General features: G+C 35.1%; 1 protein-coding gene across 2 annotated transcripts in view; it reads right to left on the bottom strand.

The window, feature by feature from the left end:
• Positions 1-25461, bottom strand: part of KLHL1 (kelch like family member 1) — a 249394-nt gene extending 223933 nt beyond the window's left edge. For both annotated transcript variants that reach the window (XM_072854161.1, XM_072854170.1), the window contains exon 1: positions 24950-25461. In XM_072854161.1, the coding sequence (XP_072710262.1) occupies positions 24950-25461 (512 nt within the window). The remainder of the gene's footprint in view (positions 1-24949) is intronic.
• Positions 25462-25682: the final 221 nt, after the last annotated feature.

The raw sequence follows: 25682 nt of genomic DNA, 5'->3' as shown, positions 1-25682 counted from the left end.
GAAACATCTTTTGCTCTCACGTCCCTATTTAGCAGAATGAGGAACGCCAACACTGCTTTTGGCCCCCAAACTTACACACATGTTTTATCTTACTTACTGACAACTCTGAAAACTACTGGTAACTTTTAACAGTTCCTAGACCTTTTTAGGATAAGGACTTCAAGCTATATATTCATGAGCTCTCTCTGGTAAAGCCTTATTTTGATTTTGTTTACAGAGCACTCTGAACATTAGTATCTATTAAAAAAATTAAGCAATCGATTATTTGTTCACTTTTTAACACCACTGTTCTGTAGAGCTTTCCTGAAGGAAGAGGACTGGCTTTTTCAATTCTGTTTGGTCCAGTGGTCAGAAGTTGCAAGTAAAATTTTACTTGCTATTTTTATGGCAAAAATAAAAACATTACTGCTGTTTTCTAAGAATCTCGTTTAGAAAGAATAAGTGTTGTTTAGAAAGAGTAAGTGTTGTTTTTTTCCTGTGTATTGGTAAAGAGCAACTGAAATTAAGATATTATTAATGTAAGCTCTTACTAAGGAAAGCAAATACATTCTTATTTAAATTGGTGGGACTTAAACATTAAGTTTTCAGGAAGACATTTCCTGAATGAAGCCTCAGACTTCAGAAAGAAGGCAAATGCAGCACTTTTCTGTTTTCTGATTTATTTTCAGTGATGGATTTGAAAGGTATATGTACTTAATATTAATACCAAGCAAATATTCTTTGGGAGAGAGAAGAAAAATAGGTTTTACTTATTGAAATTCACAGCTTCTGAGTCTGTCCAAAACACAAGAACATCTACAGACTACAGACAATTATAAAAATTACTTTCCCTTTTTTAAACAATTTGAAGTTAAGAAACAAAATCAGGTTATATCCACTTCAGCAATCCACAGTATGTTTGTTTATGCAGTGCAGAACAGTGTGGTGCAGACTTATCCAAGTTAATAGTGTTCAATTCGCTATTAATTCATACGCTTTTAAACTAAGAAACAGTGGCTAGGCTGAGAAATTATTGAATATTTGGGTAGGAATAAATATATCCTTGAAACTGGAGATTTACATCAGTCAAACCACTGTTGCCCACAGATCTACGGTCACTGCTCTCCTGGGTGCACCCGCATGTGTCTGTTCTCCCATTGTTTTCCTAAAAATTGCCGTAGATTTCTCTAATTAATACAGCATAAATAATATAATTATTTAAAAAAAAAAAAATTAAAAATAGAACTATTGTAGAGGTAACATAATGTTTATCAGATTAAAGTCAGACTGGTACTTTCAATAGCATTGCTTGGCTGGCATAAATTCATAAAATATTTTTCTGAGAGTTAAAACAATTGGCGTGTTATTTCCAAACATTCTAATTTATTATTTAATTTAAACTAGAATTATTCAAAATGTCATAAATATTATATGATGAATGATAATAAAATGTTTAAGTATTTTCATATATTCAGTAAAACATGCTGATATAAAGTACTGCACAACAACAAAAAAAGAAAAATAACATTTACCAATATTTTATGTATATATCTCACTCTTTTAAAATACAAATATTTTAAAACATGAAATCGATTTTGAAACAACAGTGCGTATGCTCTATTTTGAAATAAGTAAGGCTTTGTAGAGATTAATTCTTAATTCAAAACTTTACAAGGCTCATGGGACTTTTTGCATTGAATGTAATAGTCTTTTTATCAATTATAGAAAGAGTTTACAGTATTACTGCATTGCATAGTTTTCAAAAATAGCTTTGACTATAATTGATTCATTTTTTCAAGTTATGGCTTATGGGATGTACTTGAACTTTCAGGTATTCTCCACAGGACTGGACAGGGCTATTCAATCTCCTCTCCATCTGCCTTCCAGCCCTCTATTCCCTGTCAGTGGAGGGAGGATCACTAGTGGCAGAAGTGAACGTTTACCATAGCAGCATCCAAACCTGTTTTCCATCCAGAGTTTCCACACATAGAGTGAAAAGGTATGATCTGACCATATGTATATATATGGATGTACATATATATACATACCTATATGTATATAACTAATCTAGAAAAAATATTTATATTAATGAGATTGCCTGTGCCTGAATACATGCTTCATGTAAGCTGTCTGTTATAAGTTAGTCTTAATTTTTCCTAATAGGTGCATTGAAAAGCCAGCAGGAAATGAGCTGTGATTATATAATTGACTAATTAGGCTTTTAATCTGGTCTATTATGTTTATGAAGACGTTTACAATCCCTTAGTCAGCACAAATAATATTTTAAAAATCTATAAAGAATAAAGGCAAGCTTTCACAAATAATTCAGAGATTCCTTCAAACTTTCCAAAAATGAGAAATTAAATTAAAATGTAGGGGCTTGCTTTCTATTTAAGATTTTTTTTTAAGTTCAATTTGACACAGCAAAATCTTGGTCACAGAATTCATTAGTGGCTTTACTCACCACCATATTACAAGTTCTTATAATTCTGCAATTGTTTATCAGCTACTGTATTATACAAACACAGACATCGAAGTATTAATAATCAAAGTAGTTGAACTGATATCTTCAAAAGGGAGAATCTCTTTCTCATAATATTTTCCTGCATTTGTAAGAAAAATTAGAAGCTTCCAGAAGACTCAAGAACCAATATAGTTAAATAGTAGTATCTATCAAAATTCTGTCATTAAAGCAGATTTCTTTCTGTTAAGTAACTTAGAAGTTAAATAAATAAAAAACAAAACCAAACAAACAAAAATTAAAAAAAAAAGACAGAGAATTTAGACACCCAACCCAGTCAGTAACAGGCATGCATATGTTCTGATTGCATGTCCAGGGCTTGGACTGTCTCCTGAACTTTGGCAGTTATCTTAGGAGACAGTATACTTCAGTAGGCCTCTCATGCGGAGAATAACCAAATGCTGAGAACATTTAAATGGCATTTAAATGACTCCTGTTTTCCTCCCTTCTGCTCTTCCTTTCCAAAAGATGCTTTGTTATGTATGAGTAATGTAAAATCACGAGGAAGCTAATCCTTTCCTTTTGTAAACAAATGGTAAAACTTCATTAGTTCAAATGAGCTTCACTGAGCATCAAATGATCTATATGTGAGATGTCACAATATCTCCTTGTACTAATGAAGGCAGACGGCTATTTGCTGAGCTTTTAACAGTCATTACTAAACATTTGATAAGAGAAATTAAATATAATTAATTTCATAATTATGCATTTCTCTTAAAAAAATGAATCTTTGGATTTACTTACTAAAAGTCAAGTCATTATTTTTATCATGTCTCTCACTTTGCCTTGTATACTGACTATGATAGAAAAATAAAAAACAAAAAAACTTACTTCCATTCTTTTTTTTTTCTTATAATGAACTGGTATTTTCTGATGCATTTAAAAAAACTTGACAGAATGAAGGTACGAACTGAACAACCTTTCAGTTTTATGTGCTTGGATGCCTGCAACATTTTTTTTGAGACTCATTTGAAATAAAGACGATACCTCTAGCAAAGAACAAGAAATTGATAGCAGAAATATTGTAATACCACACACTGAAAGAATGAATCATACCTGAAAAGAAACTGCACAAAAACATGCATTTATCAAGGTTTTAGAAATATGGACAATCCTATGCTTCACTCAGTTTTGTTTGTGTTTTTTTTTTCATGTATCCTATCTCATTTTCTATTTACAACAGAGTTCAGCCACAGAGGAATACATGCAGGTTCTCGGACCAGATGTCTTCTTTTTACTGGAAACAAAATCTGACAAGTAGTCACAAAATGAAATTGCTAAAATAAAAGGTTCTGGAATATATTTATGAAATAGAAAATAACAAATTGTCTGGATAATTTGGTATTCACCAATTTTCTATGAAATACATAGCAAATGGCTAAACTGTTAGTTCTGTAGTATAAGCTATTACTTAAATCAACTTTGGTATTAGAATAATGGACAGAAGCTATTGGTGTGAAACCAACTTTAAAAATAGCTCTAGCCATTGTCTGAATTCTGTTCCAGGGAAACTGATATAAAAATAAATAAGGAACATCCTTCATATACACTTGAATACATAAGATACATTTGGAAGTCTCAAACTGGCTTCCATGGAAGAAATCCTGCCCTTACAAGTTTTAATTGAGACATGTGAAGGAATCAGCAAGTATGTGAATATGATATGAGCAATATGTACTCTGTTTTCCAGTAAAACTTTTGTTAAGTTCTCCCATCAAAGACCTTGAAAGAACCTATCCTGTTTTAAAGGAAGAGGAAGACTTCCTTTAAATGAAATAAAAACTAGCTAAAAGACAGAAAAAGGATTGGAATGAATGGTCATATTTCATAATGAAGAGACCTCTACAGAGGCATCCCTGAATAAACTGTGTTGCTGGGTTTGTGGTTAATTATTTACCCAAGAAAAATGAGAATGTAAAATCTTTTATTTAAATTATTAAGGATAATCAAATCTAACTTGATCATAGAGGTATAAGAAAGATCTCACATTTCTGAATGACTGAGTTCGAATGTTAACATTCGAATGCTAACAGAAGTAGATTAAATTCAGTGTTGGTAACTGCAGACTCAAGGAGACTGGAAAAGAATTCCCACACATGAAAAACAATAGGCTGTAAATTGGCTATTACCACTTAGAAGAAAACTCTGGATTCATTGTGGATAATTTTCTTAAGAAATCCAGTAAAGCATTTGATACTCTTTCCTTATGTTAATATATGTTAGCAGACACTTCCTAAGTCAGATGGTGGGATCTTTGATCTGGCAGCAGGTTTTTGTCTTTAACTTCTAAAAAAAAGTGATGTGATAGTGGTTTAATTTTAATCCTATTTGTTTTAGCATTCACATTTTACTTTCTAAATAAAGATCATTATTTTCTTAAAAACATAAAATACAGGCACAGTTTCTTTCAGAGAGTTTTTCAGTACCTTTATTCAGTGAGAATGGAAAATCATCTCTTGTTGTACGTGTCTGTGTGTGCTCTATAATGCATAACATACCACCACACTGGTTGTATTTAAAAGAAATATTTCTTATAATCATCTCTTGAATCACATCCCACAGATTTAAGATGATGCGGAGCAGATGCCTTGGCGAGCATCTTATCCCTCGTTCTGTCTTTCCTGCATTGTGTATTCCTTTAGTAAGTCAGTTATTGATAATATCTTTCATCTCCACTCCTTCCAGATGTAAACTGAAGAGTCAATTTTATATAATTGTATTGAATCAAATCTGCTGAAAGTCCCCATGAAAATTTGTATGCAATGAAGTTAGAACCAGACCTTTGTAAAAGAAAGACTAGTACACAGAAGCTGTGCAGGGTTCCAGCAATCCGGGCAACTTTTGCCTCCACAGAAAACTCACAGTAGAGACTTTATGAATACTCTTAAAGAGGAAGACAATTCATGGTTGTCTGATTTACTTGTGGGAAAAATTGGTAGTATAGTTTCTGCAGAGGCTATACTCTTATTCTTCAGTACAACACAGTATATACTGCAGCCGTTATGTGGACTTAGTAGGAAAGACTGACTTGGGTCATTTGTCATGCCTAGTGATTTTATTATGTTTGCAGTTTATAAAGTAGCATTTTCATGAGGCAACGACAACAGTACAGCCCAATGCTGTAGAATGAGAAGAAAAAGGAGAGAAAGGGTGAGACAGAGGAAGGAAGAAGGAAAGATCATTTGGGAAGCTGTTTCCTTTGTTCTGAATACAACTCTCCTTCACATTAATGCTTGCCACAACTTGCATAGTCAGTGGAAAGGTGACCTGTATTTCACACTGCTGTAAACTACAGAACAACTGGAGCATGGAAGAGGAAGCAAAGAAAAGACAGATCGAAACAAAATGTCCCTCATTTCAGTCCTTGAAGCTGTTCTGAGTTGAGGATTGGACCTGAAAACATTGGATAGACATCAATCATACTACTTAGGCAAGATTTTATTAATATAGGGCCACCAAACATAGCTTTAAGTAGCCTACTTGTGGCTGGCAGGACTTGGCATAACTGGACTAACCCATCCAGCTGTGACCAAATACTCTTGGTCTCAGGGATGGTTCTTTAGGTGGACTGTCTTAGAAGTTTTTTGTTGTTGTTGTCGTCATTTGTGGTTTTGGTTTTTAATTTTAGTGAGACTACTGCAGCCAAGTAAAACGGTATAGTCAGTTGGAATTAACTGAAAACTTGTTCAACTGATGCTATTTAACTCCCACGATAAAATGGGGTTTGCAAAGACTTCAATCTGAAATACAAATCAATGATTTCCCCCTTATTCATTTTCTTTTAAAATACTTTCTGGAAGGTAAAGCTTTTACCAATGCTTATTTCAAAATGTACTTATCCCTGAGTGATGATATTTTTAATTGACATGAGAAACATGCATACTAAAAGCACAAAGGCTTGCAAATATTTCATATGCTTCTATGCTTGGTATTACTAAAGTAACCTTTTCCAAAGGTTATAACTAACCTCTTGATGGTCTTTTTGTCAAAAAACTGAAGGTTGACATTGAAGCTGGTTCTTGTAACATGAAATATTCACAAATGACTTCAGTGCTTTCTTCTTTGTGCTAAAGAACCCCTTTCAAAACATTCTTATTCAGCAACTATCTTCTGCTGATGTATTAAAGTTTTATATCAGAGTTAAAGTTTTATAAGGTTTAAGGTTATAAAATATTAAGACAAGAGTTGAGCTTGTGATAAGTTCTGTTTAAAAGAGAACAAGTGTATCTACCGAAAAGGAAAGAAATGCACATTTTATTACATTGCTGCTTTACAAAGATGCTTTTCCGATTATTTTTTCTTTTTTTTTTCCTCATCCTAAATTTATTTTTGGTAAATGCATAACAGAAAAAAAAAAAAGGAAAATAACCTTTGAGTTCCAATAAAATGAAATTGCTACAAACTTTCTTTTAATTAGTTGACCTTGACCAATCCTAAAATTTGATCAGGCACTACTAGTCACTAGAGGTCAAATGTCTTTTAGTCAAAATTAGTAGCAGAATTGTCAATAGCTATGGGACTCTGTAAGACTGGGCCTCCATTTGAATGCCTTCTTTTTGAATTCAGAAATGTTCGTCCAGTATCTCCAAACAGTATCTCTATATGAAATTCTTATATGTAGCTCTTAAGCATATTTAAAAATAATTCAAATCTATAGAATGCAGATGTTTCAGCCATGTTAAAAAGTAAAAAAAATATTATTTTTTTTTTTACTTTCTCCATAGGTAAATATATATGTTCACTGGACTTCAAATATCACTTTAAATTGCAACAGTAGCTTTAAAATTTGTATTTATGTTCTGAAATTTTAATTTTGTATAGCAATTTTTGTAGTTTATAGAATTTTCATTATAAAGATCTGTATTGTGCAATTCTTGTTTTCTATCATCTTAGAGCTTATCAAGCTTAGAGCTTTCTGCAAACGGAGTTACATTTTTATCCTAATGTAATCCTTCCTTTTTGTAGCAGCAGTTGTAATTTCAAGTAACTACATCTATATATGAAAGACAGCAGTTAAAATTATTCTTTAATTCTACTGTTAAAATAATTTTTATTCTCTTTTAATTCATTCTTTCTATCATTTTAGGTTAAGCTGATGAGCCTTAGACTGCCTTCCCAGTATTGAAAGTACATTAGAAGGATAAAATTCAGATTCTGCCTTGTCCTAGTCTATTCCACATTATTCTATACATAGAGAACCTTTATGGAAATATAGGATGGGCACTACAGAAATCTAAGCACTTCTGAAGCATGATCCATTCCATATTATTGTAGACATCTGACATATGTTAGCTGAACCATGGCTTAAAGTACATATTTCTCTCCATGGGCTATAGAGCGTAGAAAGACACACCAAAAAAGTAATCTAAATGTAAATGGCTAAAATGAATGGAGATACTCTACCTCAGTGATGATCTTCTCACTCAAGAACTGTGATCCTGCCTCCCTTGTAATATGAGAACCTAAAATGCCTCTTGCTACCACACTACTGAAGTTTCAGTTTCTCTTACCAAAATGAATATTCTGCTTCAGACCTGAGAATCTCCTAAGCAACAAAATAATAAATATCTGTAGACAATCCTGGTTTCATTCTAGACCAATAGTGTGGAGCCCTTCACAACAAGTTTTGGAGCAAAGTGAATCATCTGTCCCTTCCAAGCCCAACTCCTTTCAGATAACTTTTCAGGTCTGTGGATACTAACCTAGATGTAAATCAAGAATATTGGATAATGCAAGACAACTAATATCTTTCATTCTTCTATTTTATTGAATAAAGTGAAACTCTTAACATTTAAAATTTTCAGTCTTAGGATATAGGCAGATGGTAGCAAGTGAACAAGTTGACCTATCTTAAGATATTACTGTTTCTCAGCTGACATACAATAACTGTCCCTGCAAATGCTCCTAAATTGATGTAGCTATAAAGTAAAATGAATTAAACTGCCATGATGACAGTTCACATTCTCCATACAACTATTTTTTCAGTTGTTTTGTTTTATACTTCCTCAGATCTATTTTTTCAGTTAAAAAAACATTATAGTGATTTACAGTCAATTACAAATTAAAAGATTAGAGTCCTAACAATCACCAGTGGGTGGTTAGTTTTTAACCAAGACTTCGTTTGTTAACATTTTAATTTAAAGTTAAAACTCTTCTATATACAGGAGAAATCACACTGTAATAAAATTAATCAAATAATTCTGTGAGCACCAGAACTAGTGAGGCTTGATTTCTTATGCATTTTTGTTCTTTGGGTTGAATTAGAACAAGATTTTCTGTTATCTCTTCAGAGATATATATACACTATCCTTTCACAAAGTACTTTGCTGGTGGTATGTAGGCTGCCATGTTCAAATGTGTTTTACAAAACTTTTAGGAACACAATTATTTTGGGTACTTTTCCTAATATATCTTTTTTTTTTTCTGACGTGATAATCAGAAAAGGTTGGGATGCAAGAGGTACAACACAAAATTATACTGAGATGGTATAAAATCTGATCTGAAGGGAAATCAAACTTAAAACATGCACACACAAATGTTCAGTGGTTAAAGTATTACACTCATATACTTTTATCTCATAAACTTATCTTGCCACCTTTAATTCTGTGGTGCATCTACAGCAGGTTAACAGTAGTACTCTTTTAGTACTAGTAACCAAGGTTCATCCAAATAGCTGAATGTCAGACACTTTGGCACTTGCATAACCATTTGAAGCTATCTTTGGATTGTGTAACAAATTTCTCCTTTCACTTGTTTAACTACTGCATGTACTTTCATCACACAGAGGACTCATTTTGTGCAGCATATGCCACATCTTTGTTCAGATAAGACATATTTAACTGTTGAGTCCATTAGGTTGGCTAGATCACTACTGGACTAGATGTCTCTGTTTTATATGAGTAAAATTAAATTGGACAAACTCCTATTAGTAAACTAATACATCACTGTAAAAACAAGGCTACAATAGCTTCATCAATGCTGACTGCCTGCAGTTTTAGCAAAGAAAATTTGGCAAAGCTGTTAAATTGTTTTGGACCTGACAATCCAACACATAAAAATAGTACTAAGAAAAGTTGTGGTAGTCTGAAGAGGGTTACTAAAAATTTAGTACACTTCCTCTTGCTTCCATGCTATTTATTCTAATTTTTCTAATTACAATACCTAAGAATTGTTCTTTTATTCTCAGAAATTAATTTCTAATACAATGTAGAGATTTAAAAAGAAATGCCATTTTAAAATGGCAGGGACAATACACAGCATGTGATGAAAGGCTTAGCAGAAGAATAATACTGGGGGTTTGCCCCTATTAAGTTTTTAACAAAAATGGTATTTCTGATATAAGACTGCTATGGCTCATTCCCCTTTGACACTACATCTTACTGAGTACTTAGCAGTAATGGAAAATAAGGTTGAAATATTATGTTGATAGTAAACTATAAACTTTAATATAAGACTATTTGAGTATATTTGTTAAAAAGGCAAGGAATACTGTAAAGTTTATCCATCTAAAGCTGATTATTGTTATTTAAATCCTTGGCTGTTTTCAATGAAATACCAAGTATGTGTAAACGTAGGAGACTCTACAAAATAAAGCATTACTGAAGTGAGAGAACTATACAAAGAGAAGAACTTACATCAACAAAAAAAGCACACATTTTAAAAACATTCATGTGGTGGCAAAATTCCCAAAAATAGGATCTGTGATCTCAGAATTAATAACAAAATATATTTTCCTTCTTACACTAAACTTGTAACCATCTCTTCAACAATTTGATGGGATTTTGAGATTAATATTTTCCAAGATTCTGACAATGCAGGCAGAACCTTGATGATATCATGAACCAGAATCCAAAAATCAGTAAATAAGAAGTCCTAATTGGCTCAATTCAACACATTCATTTGAATCATTTAGTATTAGTTTTTGTAACACTCTTCAGGCTTTTTAATTATCTAATTATGATATTTGAAGCAAAAATATTTTTTAAAATGAGACTGTAGACTTTTTGTTCAGATACCATACAGGATTCAGTAATTTTGAAAATCTTCTTAATTATTAAATCAATACATCATGCAGTGGAATCACTCCTTCCCACTATTTTTTTACAAAACAGTATTTTCTTACAAAAATGTTTTCATGGACAATTCATGTTCATTTCTGCTTTTGTATACAGAAAATAAACATCAAATCTTCTTTGACTGACCCTTCCACAGTGAACTGAATTAGAATAGAATGATCACATTGTATACTCAGGGATTATTTTTTAACACATTTCAGTCTCCATTAATTTTCAAACAAGCCTAAAGGAACTTCCTATAAGAAGGAATGATTTAAAAAGCACGCTTAAAAATCAGACATTATTATACAAATTAGCGTGAGAAGCAAATTGAAAGATAAAGCAAATCAGGGACTGAAAAAAAAAAATTTTTTGTGGGTTTTTTATCTTCTGTTATCATTTATTACAACATGAACCATAAGTTTTAAATTTTGAAAGGAGATATGCTTTTAAACTTAATAACATATGGTTGGCCTCAATAAATAACTTTCCAAGTATTTAAAACAGTTATCAAGAATAAAATTACTGGAAGCTGTCAAAGATTTATTTCTGAAGCTCTTGCTTCAGATTTCTGGTATGTTGTATTTTGGTTTTCCAATTACATCCATGTTTACAATTCCTAATAATGTTCTGAAACTTCCACAGTGCAGTGTGGAAAGTTTTCAGACTTCTTTAAAAAAGAAGACTAATATTACAGAGGAATAAGTTACAGAAAAACTCACAAAAATGCACCTAACCTTACAAGATTTTCTGAAATTCTGCACAGCAAAGACAAGGCACGCAATATAATTTACAGAAATAGTAATGAGGAATACCTATTTTTGAGAGATCACTTATCTTTACATTAGATCAGCTTTAGACTGAGTTTTCATATTCTGAAGCTTGTCTACTGTACATGACATGAGGTTTGTGGTTGTTTGGTTCATTTTTTAATTTACGTTTTTAGACAGCATTCTGTTCCTGAAGAGAAAAAACATCTATGAAACTGGAAAAGGAGTCATTATAACTGCTGCTTACTCTGAAAGGATGCTGGAATTCAGTCTCTGACAGAAAGATTGCCTGTTATGGTAATGACAAGGAATCTTAGATAAATTAAGTTTCACCTGCGTGCAAAGGGGAAATGTATTTTTCTGAGCTCCACCAGAGTCTCCTCCAATGTAGTGGTTTTATGAAAAGACAAAAAGGCAATATCATTATCTGTATTTTTTCCAGGAAAAAATGGAATAAGCAATGAAGAAATATAAAAAATAAAAAGAAATACAAATTAGTGAGGAAACTGGGACCCATCTACTTGGCATTTCAATATGCTCAAACATGTTGAGATATAAGTTTTATTACAGTGTTGTGGCCCTGACAGCAAAGTTTGCGACATATAATCAAAACATAACATTTGAATAGAGGTAGGAGTACTTCTGAAATTAGTATTGTTCCTGGTTTCCTAGCTTGTCTATCTATATTTATATATACAGAAACATACAAATGTGCATATGTTGAAATACATAGATTCTTCACCTTTTAACATAAAAACGACACATTGACATTTTTCTGCTTAATTTAGGGCATAATCATACTTTCTTCAAAACTTTTAGCAGACAATGTTATCTGCATAATACTAGTCAGAGCACCTATCATCTGCTTGTAACAGAATGCACAAACCATCTGTTGGGTGGGTTTTTTTTCAACTGCTGTTTTCATATGCTAACATAAAAAGCAAAACAAAATAAAAATCCTGAAGTATATTTGAGCTTTTCCTACAGCACAGTAATCATGGGTGGCTCTGTTTAGACTACACAAACAGGCAAGAGAGAAAAACAAGCCTCTGAATAGTGAAGTTATTTGACTTCACCTTGCAAAATAACATATGGCTAGATACGCCTCTGTTGTAATATAACAATTAATCTGCAGGAAAAAAAAAACCCACCCAGTTCTTCCCAAGATTCATTCTTGAGATTAATTAATCTTACTGCTTTTTAGTTTTCTATATCTTGAACTTTTTCACTGATCTTTTCAAAATGTTCTTGCATCATGCACAGGGGAATTAATTTCAACACCAGACAAAAGATTTAAGAAACATCTGTATCAGTTCTCAACCTCTGAAATTTGGAAAGAAACCTTCCAACAATATTTCTCCTTCAGAAGGAAGTCTCTTAGAAGAGGGTTCATAAGACAAGGCAAATTCCTTCCTTTCTTAATTACTCGCTGCCTTTTTTGCTACGTAATTCCCAATCACCACTACAAAGGAAACAGGACACTTCAGACAGCAATCTCCTTGATTAGACAACCATGTTTGATTCTGCAAGCTACACTCTGAATGCTGTGTACTCTCTCATTATGAGAGTATTAAGAGCCCAGCACATAAAAAGATATAATTTCAACTCTGAGCTTTAGTAATGCTTGAAGCCTGTCATGAAAACAGTGTCACCTAAAGAGAAATCAACCTAACAACTTAGACGGTGGTGAGACAGATGGTACTAGAGAATACTCAGTGCTATTAGGAAACGATACAAAACTACTTTTAAGTCTTTATTTTGTATCTAATTCACTATTTGTTTCTGGAAGCAAAAAATGATATTTTCCACAATCTTTTTAAGATTATACAATGAGAAATATGACATTAAATGGGCTCATTGGGGAGATATCAATGAAGATGGCGCACAAGAAGGAAAACACTAAATTTCACATAATTAAAATTTTAGAGTTTGAGGAACTAAACACACAAGTTTTGATTATACACTTTAACATCATTTCTATGAGTACTGTGGATTAATTTATTTTACTATAATGTTTATTGGAGGAAGATCTTGCCTTTAAGGGGGGTCTTGCCTTTAAGGACTCAGACTCAAAACAGCTAGTTTCAGTTTATAAGTTTCCTCATGTAATTCAGTTATTTTTGCTTCAATGTACTGTCTTAAAAAAACAGATAATAGTACCGGCATTTACTTCCAATTAGTATAATTTCTTTAAACTCTAAGTTTTTTAAGATATGAGTACGTGTGTATGTTAGATGCCTAACATCATGGGGACTGATTTTGGTTATGCGTAATATGCATAATACGTTTCCTAAAATTCTAGTGATTTTTTACCTAGAATTTCTCCAAACAATCCATACCTTTCTTGACTGTCCTGGACAATATAGTAGAGCTGAGGCTCTACCAAAACTGATCAGAGAAGAGGAATTATTAATTTGTTTTGCAGGTTATGCATCTGTTTATATATTCCTATGATTACATTTTAGCAGCAGCACAGCACTGTTGACTCATATTTTACTTGCTGTTTACTAACTGCAAAACTTCTGCAGAACTGCTACCTAGACATTTGATCCCACTGGGTAGCTGTGCTGATTATTCTTGTGACAGGATAGCAAGTTGAACTACTCCATATTCATTTTTTCAGAGGATGCCTCTGGTTTTTCAGCATTATTTTGCATTCTAATTCTCTCCTGTAACATACTGATGAACCCTCTAAGACTCTTTTCATCTTTATTTTTAAGAAGCATAGGCTTTATTTCATTATTTAGTCATTAGTGACTACAATGAAAGTACTAGGCCCAAAAGAAACATATGAAGAATTCCAACTGATACAACTATTGTTTCTAATTTTGCATGTGAACGAGGCTTTCCTCTTGCATCCCTCTTACAGCAGTTTTCATAAATTCCATTTCCACCCCAGATGAACAGTGTACAGAAGCATTCACTTTCATCTAAATTTCAATCCTCTCAAAGACTATTATATTTTCAAACAGAAGTCATTAATCTTCTAAATGAAAATAACAAGAGTCAAGATATGAAAAACTCAATTCAGGAGGATTAATTATAATGAAATATGTTGGTGAAGGCATTGTTGATTAACAAACAATTACTTATTGAAGCTTTTTCTACTAAAAAAACTTCTGAAATGTGGCAGTAGTTTGAAGTCTTCATGTCTGTCAATAGAAGACTAAAAAGATTTAAAAAAACTGTTCCCACTAACTGGAAATATTAAGAATTGTTTATTCTTTATTCTTTATTTCTTTCTCCCTTTCTTTCTCCTCTCTCCTTCCTTGTTTTGAATCTTATATATATTTTGAAGTTATGCTTACTATTGCTACTTCAGGGGGGAGGGGTTATTTCTTTGGGGGTATTTTTGTTCTGAACTTCAGATAATTTATATAAGTAGGTTATTGTTGTGGATAAATTAATAATAAAAATTAAGACAAAACAACTGACAAAAAAAAATTCAACTTGCATAAACAGAGCCACCAGACATTGCACACAGAAGGTGTACATTTAGCATGATGAGTAGTACTATAAAATTCTGTGATAAATAATTTTATAAAAATAATCTTTCAGACATTCACAAATGATCGTAATTCAATTGTATGCATAAAAATATAACAGTGCATGTGGAGATTAATCATGAATGGATGCATACTAATATTATTTCAGATTCCAGTTTACAAGTAGAGAAATAACAGGGAATTTAAGAAAAAGTGTTGAACCAGGTCAGCCTGAAGGCCTAGATTAGTGACGCACCTAACCTGTCTAAAACACAAAAAGAACTTACATCTCCATAGGCAGCCAGAAGTCTATCTAAGAACAGAAAGTTGAGAATCTGAAGTTAAGAGTGCCATATATTCTTGCAAATAACAGATGCAGTGTTCTTTTTGTGTGTTTTCTCCATACTTGCCCAAGAAACATAAGACCATTTATATGCCCTGAAAGAACTTCTTCATCACTAAACTATAAGATATTCTGGGAGGAGACAGTTTCAACAAAACCACACAGCACAACAAACCTATGCATTAGGTATGCATCCTGTATTTTCACTCTTTACATATTTCTACACCCTATTTATAGGTATGAATCATTTACACAGTTGAAGAATCACTAGAAAGAATTAGGAGCCAAAACAGGATTCAGTCCTAAGACTATATTCAGCAAAGAGGGTATAAGTGTGTGATTATACTTGTTCAGATCAAAGGATCTTTTATTTGATTTGGTTTTGGGTTCCTCTTTGAGCTTTGCACAAAGCAACACTACAGCAAAATAGCAGCAAAAAGGATATCACAGGGTCAAAGCAATGCTGCTTTTTCCTTATGGTTATAGTGGGAGGAACCATAAAAACAGATGATAGGCAAATCCAAGCGTTATAAAAGGTTGAGAATTTTAATGTTGATGAGACGTAGTAAAACAGAAAACTTGACTGATGCAGTTTAAAAAAGAATGAATGGCAGGTGACACATTCCACAAAGTGAACCCAGACATTTATTAGACAATAAGAAAGTGCGTGCCGTAAATTCAGACAATCAGTTCAGTGTGATAAAGATTATTGGTTTTGATTCAAGAAATAATTTTTTAAATGGCCTTTTGAAAAAGACATTTCCATCTTTCAAACTCATCTTGAGATAACGGCAAATGTTGAAACAATGCCAAAGACCAAAAGAAAAAAATATTTTATTTTCAACCAGATCTATTTTTAAATGTTTCATTTCTAACATTTGGTTTTAATATAATAAGCTGAAGCAAATAATTCCAAACTCTAGAATACATACCACATTGAACTAAGTCTTAATTCTCTCTGCACATTTCTGTCGGTTTGTTTCTGAGAATTATATACTCATGCTCATCCTTTATTTTCCATTTTATTTCATTAACTAAAGTCAATATTTTTCATGTGAAAAATATCATTATCATGAACTCCGGTAAACTGATGTCTTTGGTCTGAGGTAAAAGCAGCTTCTGTACAGACAGTAGGCTAGGATGAGTGTCTTCTGATTTCTCTAAGTTAGCCCTAGGACTTACCGTAAATCTTTTACTTTAAAGCCTCCAGACACATCAACCCAGCTGGGTCAAGTAGAACACATCAAATTCCACATGAAGTAGCAAAAATGGAAATCTAGAGATGAGATGTGCCTAGGTAAGTGAAAGGATGGATTCTGGATCCTAACTGCTAGAAAAGGCATGTGTGACACAGCCAAAATGTGGCAGGGAGATACGCAGTAAGGGACTGAAGACTGAAGAAATAGGAGGTATGATTAGAAATGCAGTTTGGAAAACCAGGCTACACATGACAATGACCTGTGATGCTCTGAACATATACCTTTATGACTATATAACTGTAACACTGGTCTAAACTTACAGTAATTCTCAGCATTGCCAGTACAAATACTCAAGACTTAAGTTGGAAATAGAAGATATGGAATTATATACATTACAGATAATATAGTATTTCTCATAGTTGATAAAATAAATGAAAACCACAGGCAAGAACAACCTGATTACATTGAAAATATGTATTGAAATTTTCAGAAAAATCTTAACATGCATTTTGGATAAACCTACATTGTTTTGTTTATTCTGAAGTGAAACGCTTTCATTTCTTATTTTGTAATAAATTAAAGAGTATTTTAAAAGTGTAAATGATTATAATGTTCTCATCTGTTATTACAGTTATAATTAACATTTTAAAAATATTTTAAAATCAAAGGTTGAAAAGATTAATAGAAAAAGTTCTAAACAAAATTATAATCTTAAGTAAAATACAAAAATCATAATATTTTAATATTTTGGATCTGTATTTGGCTTAAATTATTGGCAAGTTATGATTTTTTTAAATAAAAATCTGAAATTTTAGGCACTACTGAATTATATTTTTGGTAAAGTTTAGGTTTTGGGATTTTTGTTTGTTTTTTTTTTCAATATTACTAGGGATGACTACGTTGTTACTTATCTTTCTGTGAAAATTGCAGCAGTTCTCAACTTTTTACAGGATAGACTTCCTTTTGGAAACTTTTGATGGCATACATCAATCTATTTCCCTAGTGCAAATAGTTTATTTTAGGTCATCAATCATATATTGTTAAAAATTGTTCAAACAACACTGGGAAATTTGTATGCTAGGAAATTCTACGAAAACACCATAGCATAATATTTAAGGAGCAGTTTTTACCTAAAAAAAGCAACTTTGAGATATAAAAGGAATGACCAATCTCTTAAGCCGCTTGCAACAGGGTATGAAAAAAAATGTGTCACAAGGATAAGAAGTAGCTTTTAGAAAGCAATGATCACGTGCTATGAATGTGTTAACCTATATGTAGCAACACCACCCTTATGAATTTAGCACAGATTCCAACAATATGCTCTAATTTTTTTCCACGTATACTATTTCAGTGAACTTCACTGCTCACAAAAATAGCATAGAAGAACCAACTATAATTCATTTACTAATAACTGTGTAGAAATTCAAAGATTAAGATTATGTGTATAAGCATAAACATATAAAATACACATATATATATGCATTTTTATATATGTATGTATTATGTTGTTTATATAAAGAGAGAAATGCAGATGATACAGATTTAGATGTCTGTGTGCACATATAGACCTAAATATATCCATACTATTATTATTACAAAACTGTTTTTATCAGAGAAAAAAAATATATATATTCAAGCCACCAGTATTTCTGGAGGCTTACCTATGAAGATTCAGCATCAGTTAGATTTTCCAGAGATAGCTGTTCTTCTCTGTACATGCTTTCTCTCTTACTATGGAAAGGTTGAACAGCATTTTCCTTTTCTAATACTGTTTGATGTTACCCTTAAGACAACCATAGCTTCAGAGGTATTTTAGTGATTTAGCTACTGTCTGTGCAGCTGATATTTCCATTGCCAAATCTTTTCTTCATGTTGAATCTTTTGGAAATATTCTGGCAAAACAGTGCAAGCATTTCTGAAAATAAGTCCGGAGGAAAAAAGTATTGGTTTAGCCAATGTTTAAAGTACAGGGATAACAACAACAAAAATAACTGTCAAGTCTTGCTTTCTAGTGGGTTTAGTGGGCCTAGGTTTCAGAGCAGCACCCTTACATTTATTGGGATGAGAGATATGCTCTTTACTAATGCTATCAAAATCTACCAAGATTTAATTAATTCTATCCTTTTAGAAGAGTTTGAATTTGCAACGTAGACTTCAAATGATGTTCATTTTCTCAAATTTAATTGGACATTAAACATTTAAATTGAACATGTAAATCTGAACTAGCCACTTTAGACTACTGTTACAGGCAATGAAGAGAAATAGGCATGTCTGGAAGACAATTCACCTTATTCTAAAATGTGCATCTAAGAAAGAGATAAGATAAATCCCCATCACTGACAGAATGAATTAGTCAAACTTAGGTGTCTTACTGACCCATTAAACATAGCAAATGGTACCATCAACTTGGCAGCAGTTGAGGAAACAGGTCAGAGGAACACAGTAAAACTGGTAGCTGGGGAGAAAATATAGGAATGGGAATTCTATTAGGATTACATTAAAACTGACAAAGGAGCTGGAGGAAGGTGTAAAGGATACTGAAATCTGAAGATTAGGAAATAGTGGCAGAGAAACAGAAGAATGAGAGGTCTGACAAGCTGTTAAGGAACTAGGGGATAATTGGACTTCATTTGTGAAAGTATCTAGGACAAGATAGAGGAAAGAATGGACAGTTCTGCACTAGAGTAAGTAATCTGGTGAGTAAACCAAGGAGGCAGATGGTAAGAGAAGCCAGTAAAATCAAGTAATGCTGTCTGGATAAGGAACCTAGGATTTGAATAAGGCAGCCAGGAATAGTTTGAGACTGTGGAAAGGAGAATAAGGCTAGGATAAGATCCAGAAGGAGAACACAAAATTAAGACAAAATAGAGTTTGAAGAGGACGAAACAAAAGGAAGTAAGTTTGAGAGCACCAAGAAGAAAAGTGTATGAGTCTGTGCTTGCCACTGGGATCTCAAATGCAGCAGAAGATTCTGAAGACTTGCTATCCCTTCAGCTGTCATATTCCCCAGTCTTTCTGCGGAGAGAGTACTCAATCACCATTGTAATAATCCACACAGGAAATAAGAACTTTCTTTTGCTGTCGGTTATTCTATCAGGTCAAGTGGCAGTGGGATATACAGTGAACCCCCAGGTTTCAGTCCTGCATCCTAGTGGTGGACAAAAGAAATGACAGCACATGAAGTTCTGTGTTTTTCTGCTTCCTTTGTTAAAAAACAAAACTGCTAAACAACTCACTTTAGAAATGCTGTTCTACAAGCAGCAAAGCCAAAGACTTCACAGTTATGAAATGCCAGAACTAGATCTTCCTTGTAACTTTAATTTAATTCCATCTGTATATACATACAGTCTTAAGCTATATGATTATGCACTATTTTTATCACCAGATTCTTTTGCATCCCATGCACAGAATATATATCCTCTGAGAATGAATCAGAACTTTGGAGGAGAAAGGTCTTCGGTGTGTGTTGTGTATGAACCCTGACTTTTTTGTTGTGAAAGTCAAAAGTATAAGTATAAAAGCAGAAAAGTTATACAACCATTTTTAAAAGTTTCATAATTGAGTTGAAAACCATCTCACGGTAAAGACAAATTAATTATTCTCTTCTGATTCCATAACCTCGAAATGCAGAGCTGTGTGTTCTATATTCCACCCCTAACATTAAATTACATTCCTAACAGAGCAGTCTATATGACATAGCCAAGTCAACGAAAACATAAGCAGCTATAAGTTTGACGTCTATAGTATCTAATTTTAGGATCTGGCTATCACAGTAGTATCGACTATTCATATTTTGATAACTAAATAATATCGAGGGTAGCATCTCAGAAAGGCCATAGCCATGTTCAGCTGAGAAAATACTTAAAGGTGTGAAAGCTCATAGGATAGACTAAGACAAGGGAAGGTGCCTTAACTCCCCTCTTTTTGTAAGCTCAGGTACCGAAGTCAAAGCTGTAAGCAGGAAACTCCATTTACTTACAAACCAGAGCCCAGAATCCTCTCTTGAGACTAGATACGTATACATCATATACATTTTCATATACATATACATATACATACAAGTACATCAAGTACTTAAGCTGTAAATTTTGATTACAATTTTATCTGCATTTTCTAAAATGATCAAAATATTTTCTCATTAAATTAGAAAGCTGCAGTGAAATTCTTTCTCATCCTGACAGGTTTCAAACTCATAACAGCATGCTAACCACAAGGTGGTAAGTTACTAAGAGAAAAGGAGGAAGACTTGAAAGTGGGAGAGACTAATCGGCAAAAGCATAAAAATGCAAGATTTGTGGGGTCAGAACAGAAAAATACAAAAGAAATGCTTATCCAACAGTTTTGATTCTATAGTTTAAAAATATACATTTTTATGTTCCTGATTCTACCCTGATCATTATTATTGTTTCTTATCAAATAATTATTTAATTTAAATAAATAGTTTTCAGCATAGAGACTTGTAAACAAAATTGCTCAGTTAATGTTTGAATTACAAAATTATGCTCTCACTTTTTAACCTTTTGGACTCCCATTAATACTGAATTTTTTACTTCCCAGTGACAAATTCGACAGAAACAGTAAAAAATGTTCTTTCCTCATGATTTTTTCTAGTGAAGCAAGATATGAGTGTGAAACTCTGCTGTGTGAGGAGGGCACAGAACCCAGCCCCTTCACTTTTTGCTTTACAGTACACTATTATAAAGTATCTAATGGTGGGAGGACTTGCCACCTTCTTTCAGAAGCTGTATTTTCAAATACTTGTATGTTTTATGAAAGACTTCTGCACTGTCAATGCTTGTTTTATGTGGGTTAGGCATATCTAGCATATCCTTCTTGGAGCTGTCTCTTAAACAAAATGTTAATTGAATCCTGTATTCCTCATTCCTCTTGCGCACAGCCAAAGGAGTCTGGGACTGGTTTGTAGAAGGGTTCACCATTTACAGGTACAACTGAGGACATACAAAGTAGTAGGAGAAAAATGCTATGTGCTCTGAAACCAGCAATTCAACTCTTTTTCGCTTTTACCTCTCTCTCTGTTTTACTCCTCCATTGTAAAATAGGGCTGTTGTAAAGATAAACCCATGAATAGTTTGTGAGGCACGTACTGAGTGTAGTGGTGAACAGTGCTGAGGGCTCATGAGTAGTTATGTCTTCACAGGATTTGGACAGTGTAAAGCAAGCAAAACATGCTAACATTCACTGAGGAAGGAGGAGAGAAAATACTGACTCTTTGCTTATTAAGTCAATACCACTCATGTTGAGGGTTGACTAATATGTCATGTGAAAAAAGCTATCATGATCATGCAAAAACTCCATTATAACCTCATAGGGGATGGTGGCTATATAGAAAATCTTAGTACTGGTATTTTCCAAGCGTTTTGTGGTCAATTTATAAATCTTAACTCTAAATTAATGATATAGATTTTTATTTTCTAACAGCTTTTTCTTACAAAATTAAGATCAAAATAGAACCTATGTTTAAATATCTACTACAGTTATTGCCAAATTTGTCATGCAAACTCTAAAACAATTTGATATGCAAGTTTTCAAGCAATTTCAAGCAATCAAATAGTGTTTTAACACCAATTGTTCACTGTAAAACATTTTTTTCCTTTTACAAATACAATATGGAATGTGGAACAATTATGTCAGTACTTTATATCATGTATGAAGTCTAACCCTTCAGTCTTATTAATGTCAATGGGACTATCCACACAACCTTACTTATGCGTATAAGTACCTGTACAATTAACATGACAGGATGTTCTTTAGAAGCATACAAAAACAAATTAATAAAGTAGAATGTACTTGTTATTACCGAACCATGCTCTCTCATTAAATAAATTCCATAATATCTAACAGAATATTAAAAGTAAAATTAAGAACTCAAGATCATTCAGCTAAGTGTTTAACTTAGATGTGAAAACAGAGTAACTAAAAATCCCCAAATAGACAAAACCATGAATTCTGCACATGAGATGGGCTGAAAAAGGATTCCAGTACAGAATTCATGTATCAAGCAGAGGGAAGCAACAGAAAAAACAAAACAAAACAAAACAAAACACCTCTTTTGGGGATACAAGGATCCCAAGTAGAAACCAAAGGAAAAAAAATTGTAATTTTCACTTGTATACACATATTAATAGTAGAAATAACAACAAATTATTAATCCCAAGCATAAAACCAAAGCCGCCTTGTTGACCTGCTCCTCATGTTACATCCTACCAGGGGGTTACTAGCTAATACTGCCCAGAGACCTCCTGTTCACAACATTTGAAATATTGTGGATATGGTCTATATTGGAACATATTCAAATGTTGCATTCTCACCATTTTCACAAAACAAAAATAATTGCTTTCCGAACAGTCCTAAAGTATTGAAGCAGTTGCTAAATATGTACAGGACAAAATATTAAGGCGATCCAGGAAATAACAATTTTATACTCACTGTACCAAACATCCAGGTGTATGCCTAAAGGCTTGGTGGAAGTTCCACATATTTGGCTGTTTACGTACTTGGTAGTATCTATCATTCAGGACTGAATGGTAGTTTATATATCCTATAGTCATAATAAAGTAAAGAAGTTGGCACCATTTATAAAAAAACTAATTTCTACAGAAGGAGCGAGACATCACTTGTCTCTGTTGGACCACAGAGCTTTCAAGCACAGCACTGCCATTTTTGCAGCACTTGACCACCTCTTGCCATAGCATTCAAAATTCATATAGGTAAATGAAAGGTTCTTAGATGGAAAAAGAGAAAGGAAAGTCTCAGACTCTAAAACTATCTTAAACATTTTCATATCACAAAAGGTGGCATTTTCATTAATAATAAAATGGTATCTCCCTGCCTTAGTTATTTTAAATCTGAACAAATTTTAGCACACGCCTTCAACAAGACTACGAGCTACTGATGACTAGACGTGTTGTTTCAGTAGCAATGAACAAAGAACATGGAATAAATGGATTATAAAAACCCAAGAGGGGTAAGAATAACTTAGATATATATTATCACAGAGTATACATGTCATGATGAAGTTCATTCTAGCAAGTCAACTCTTATGGAAAAATCAAATGGTGCCATTAAAATTCAGCAAGCTTCTGTCAGTATGCAGATCTCTGATGATTCTCAGATCAGTGATGCACCTAATATAGAATCTATAGAATGAGATTATATTTGTACCAATTTTAACCTCTTCTATTCAGTTCAGAAACCTTGAAGAGATACTTTTTTTTAACCTGTCTTTATAGTGTATCTCGATAACATTTTGTATTGAATCCTACGCTAAGCATCTTTTTGTTGTTCAAAATAATTTCCAACGTTCATGAAAATTTCAGCACCGCTGACTTTTTCTTTAAAAATGTACCGGAAGTCATTCATCAGCTATTCCACACTATGCTGACAAAACAAGAGTTTCAAGTAGAGAATGTATGCTTTAGGTCTCTATGAAAAAGCTTAACATACTCAACGTTATATGCACATGTATGTTTATCTACAGCCATATTAATCCAAACAAATGCACAGTGCTGTCTCTTTACCTAATAAAATATTTAATACCATATGCTTTACTTTCAATATGAAGAACACAAATCATTCTTTTATTTTCTGTTTAGAAATAGAACTATATATTTCTTTCCATAGAAAAAGTAATAAATGGGAAATGAAAATGAAATTATTTTCCCAATGAAAATTTCATTTTCATTTTCATTGGGGGTAAGCAGAGTTAAACCAATGAAGCATTTTATCCTCAGGATTACCTGTATCACAGTATTTCTGGAAGCCCTATGTTAGCTACATTTCCCTCTCCTAATGATTTTAATTTCTGTTTGGGCTGGGGGTGGTGGGAATCAGGAACTGAGAAAGAAAAGATTCAACATCAAAAGAAGTTTCATATGAAACACAAGCACCTGGATGTGTCTTGCTTTGTCTTACATCTTCTCAGGTGTCACTCAGTTGATGACTCGTAAAACAAATTCTTATTTTTCTCTGAAGTAGGCTATGACACGGTTTAGTTGTCGAGTTCCAGGAAAGCGGACGTTTTTACTTTTGAGCTTTCACCTGGCATCCCAATACTCAGAACAACATCACCTCCCGCTAGCACTTCAATGAACTTCTGAGAAAGTTGGGTGGCGACGGTCCCCAGCGCGGAGCGCCGGCTTCGAGAGGCGCCTGTGCCCGCGCCAGCGCCGCGGACAGGGGCAGGAGCAGGGGCAGGGGCAGGGGCAGGACAGGGACAGGGGCAGGACAGGGACGGGGCAGGACAGGGGCAGGGGCAGCGTCCCCTGCCCGTGGCACCCCGACCCTGAGGCTGGCCGGTCTCGCCCGGCACCCTCGGGCAGCCCCCCGCCGCCCTTCCCGCGCAGCGGGGCGCCCCTCCGCCCCCAAGCCCTGCCCGTTCACACGGAGGAGCCCTCCTGCCGCCAGGCCCCACCACCCTCCCGCAACAACGCCCGCACACTTGCCTGCCTGCGCCCCCAGCCCCGTCACCCCCCGCCACGGCCGGGCGCCCGCCACCACGGCCGGGGGGCACTGACCCCCCGCGGCCCCCCGACCCGCGGCCGCCGCGCAGGTTGCGCCGGAGCCGCCGCGCTTCCCTACCTGTGCCCGCTTCCGTCACCTGTTGCCCGGCTGCCTCCATCCGCGCAGCCCCCCGGCGCCTCCTCCCGCTCCGGCGGCGCCAGGGGCTTCTCGGGCTCCCGGGCCACCTCCATCCCGCCGGGCGCCGCCTCCGCCTCCTCCTCCTCCTCCTCCAGAGACTCCACGTAGAAGACGGTGCGGGGCGGCGGCGGCCCCGGCCCGTGCCCGTGCCCCAGCCCGTGCCCCCCGCCCGGCCGGCCGCCGGCGGGCAGCAGAGTCCCGTTGGGCGGGCTGGCCGTGGTGGCCGCCGAGGAGGAGGCGGAGGAGGCGGATTTCTTCCAGAAGACGCTGTTGCCTCTCTCCTGGCTCTTCAGCAGGCGGCTCTGGCTGGGCCCCCAGTGCTCGAAGCTGCTGTCGGGCGGCAGGCAGCCGCCCCCCGCCGGGCCGCCCGCCGGCGAGGGGTGGCTGAACAGTTTCCAGCGGAGGCGCAGGATGTGCTTCACGTCGAAGTCTTTCCTGCCGGAGCCGGACATGGTGCCGCGGCGGGCGGGGGACGGGCGCGGGCTGAGGCGGGACTCACGGCGGCCAGGCAGGGCCGGGCGGCGGCGGCGGCAGCGCGGGGCGGCCCCGCTCCCGGCAGCGGCGGCGGCGGCGGCGGCGGCTCCGGCTCCTCCGGGCAGCGCTGCGCCTGCAGGGCGAGGGGTGGCAGCCGCCAGGAGGAGAGATGCGCGCACACAGCAGCGCAGAGAGAGAG

Source organism: Ciconia boyciana, chromosome 1 (genome assembly GCF_034638445.1).
Source record: "Ciconia boyciana chromosome 1, ASM3463844v1, whole genome shotgun sequence".
Classification (NCBI taxonomy): domain Eukaryota; kingdom Metazoa; phylum Chordata; class Aves; order Ciconiiformes; family Ciconiidae; genus Ciconia; species Ciconia boyciana.
The sequence above is the reverse complement of the archived record's forward strand: the minus strand, read 5'-3'. Positions and strand labels throughout refer to the sequence as shown.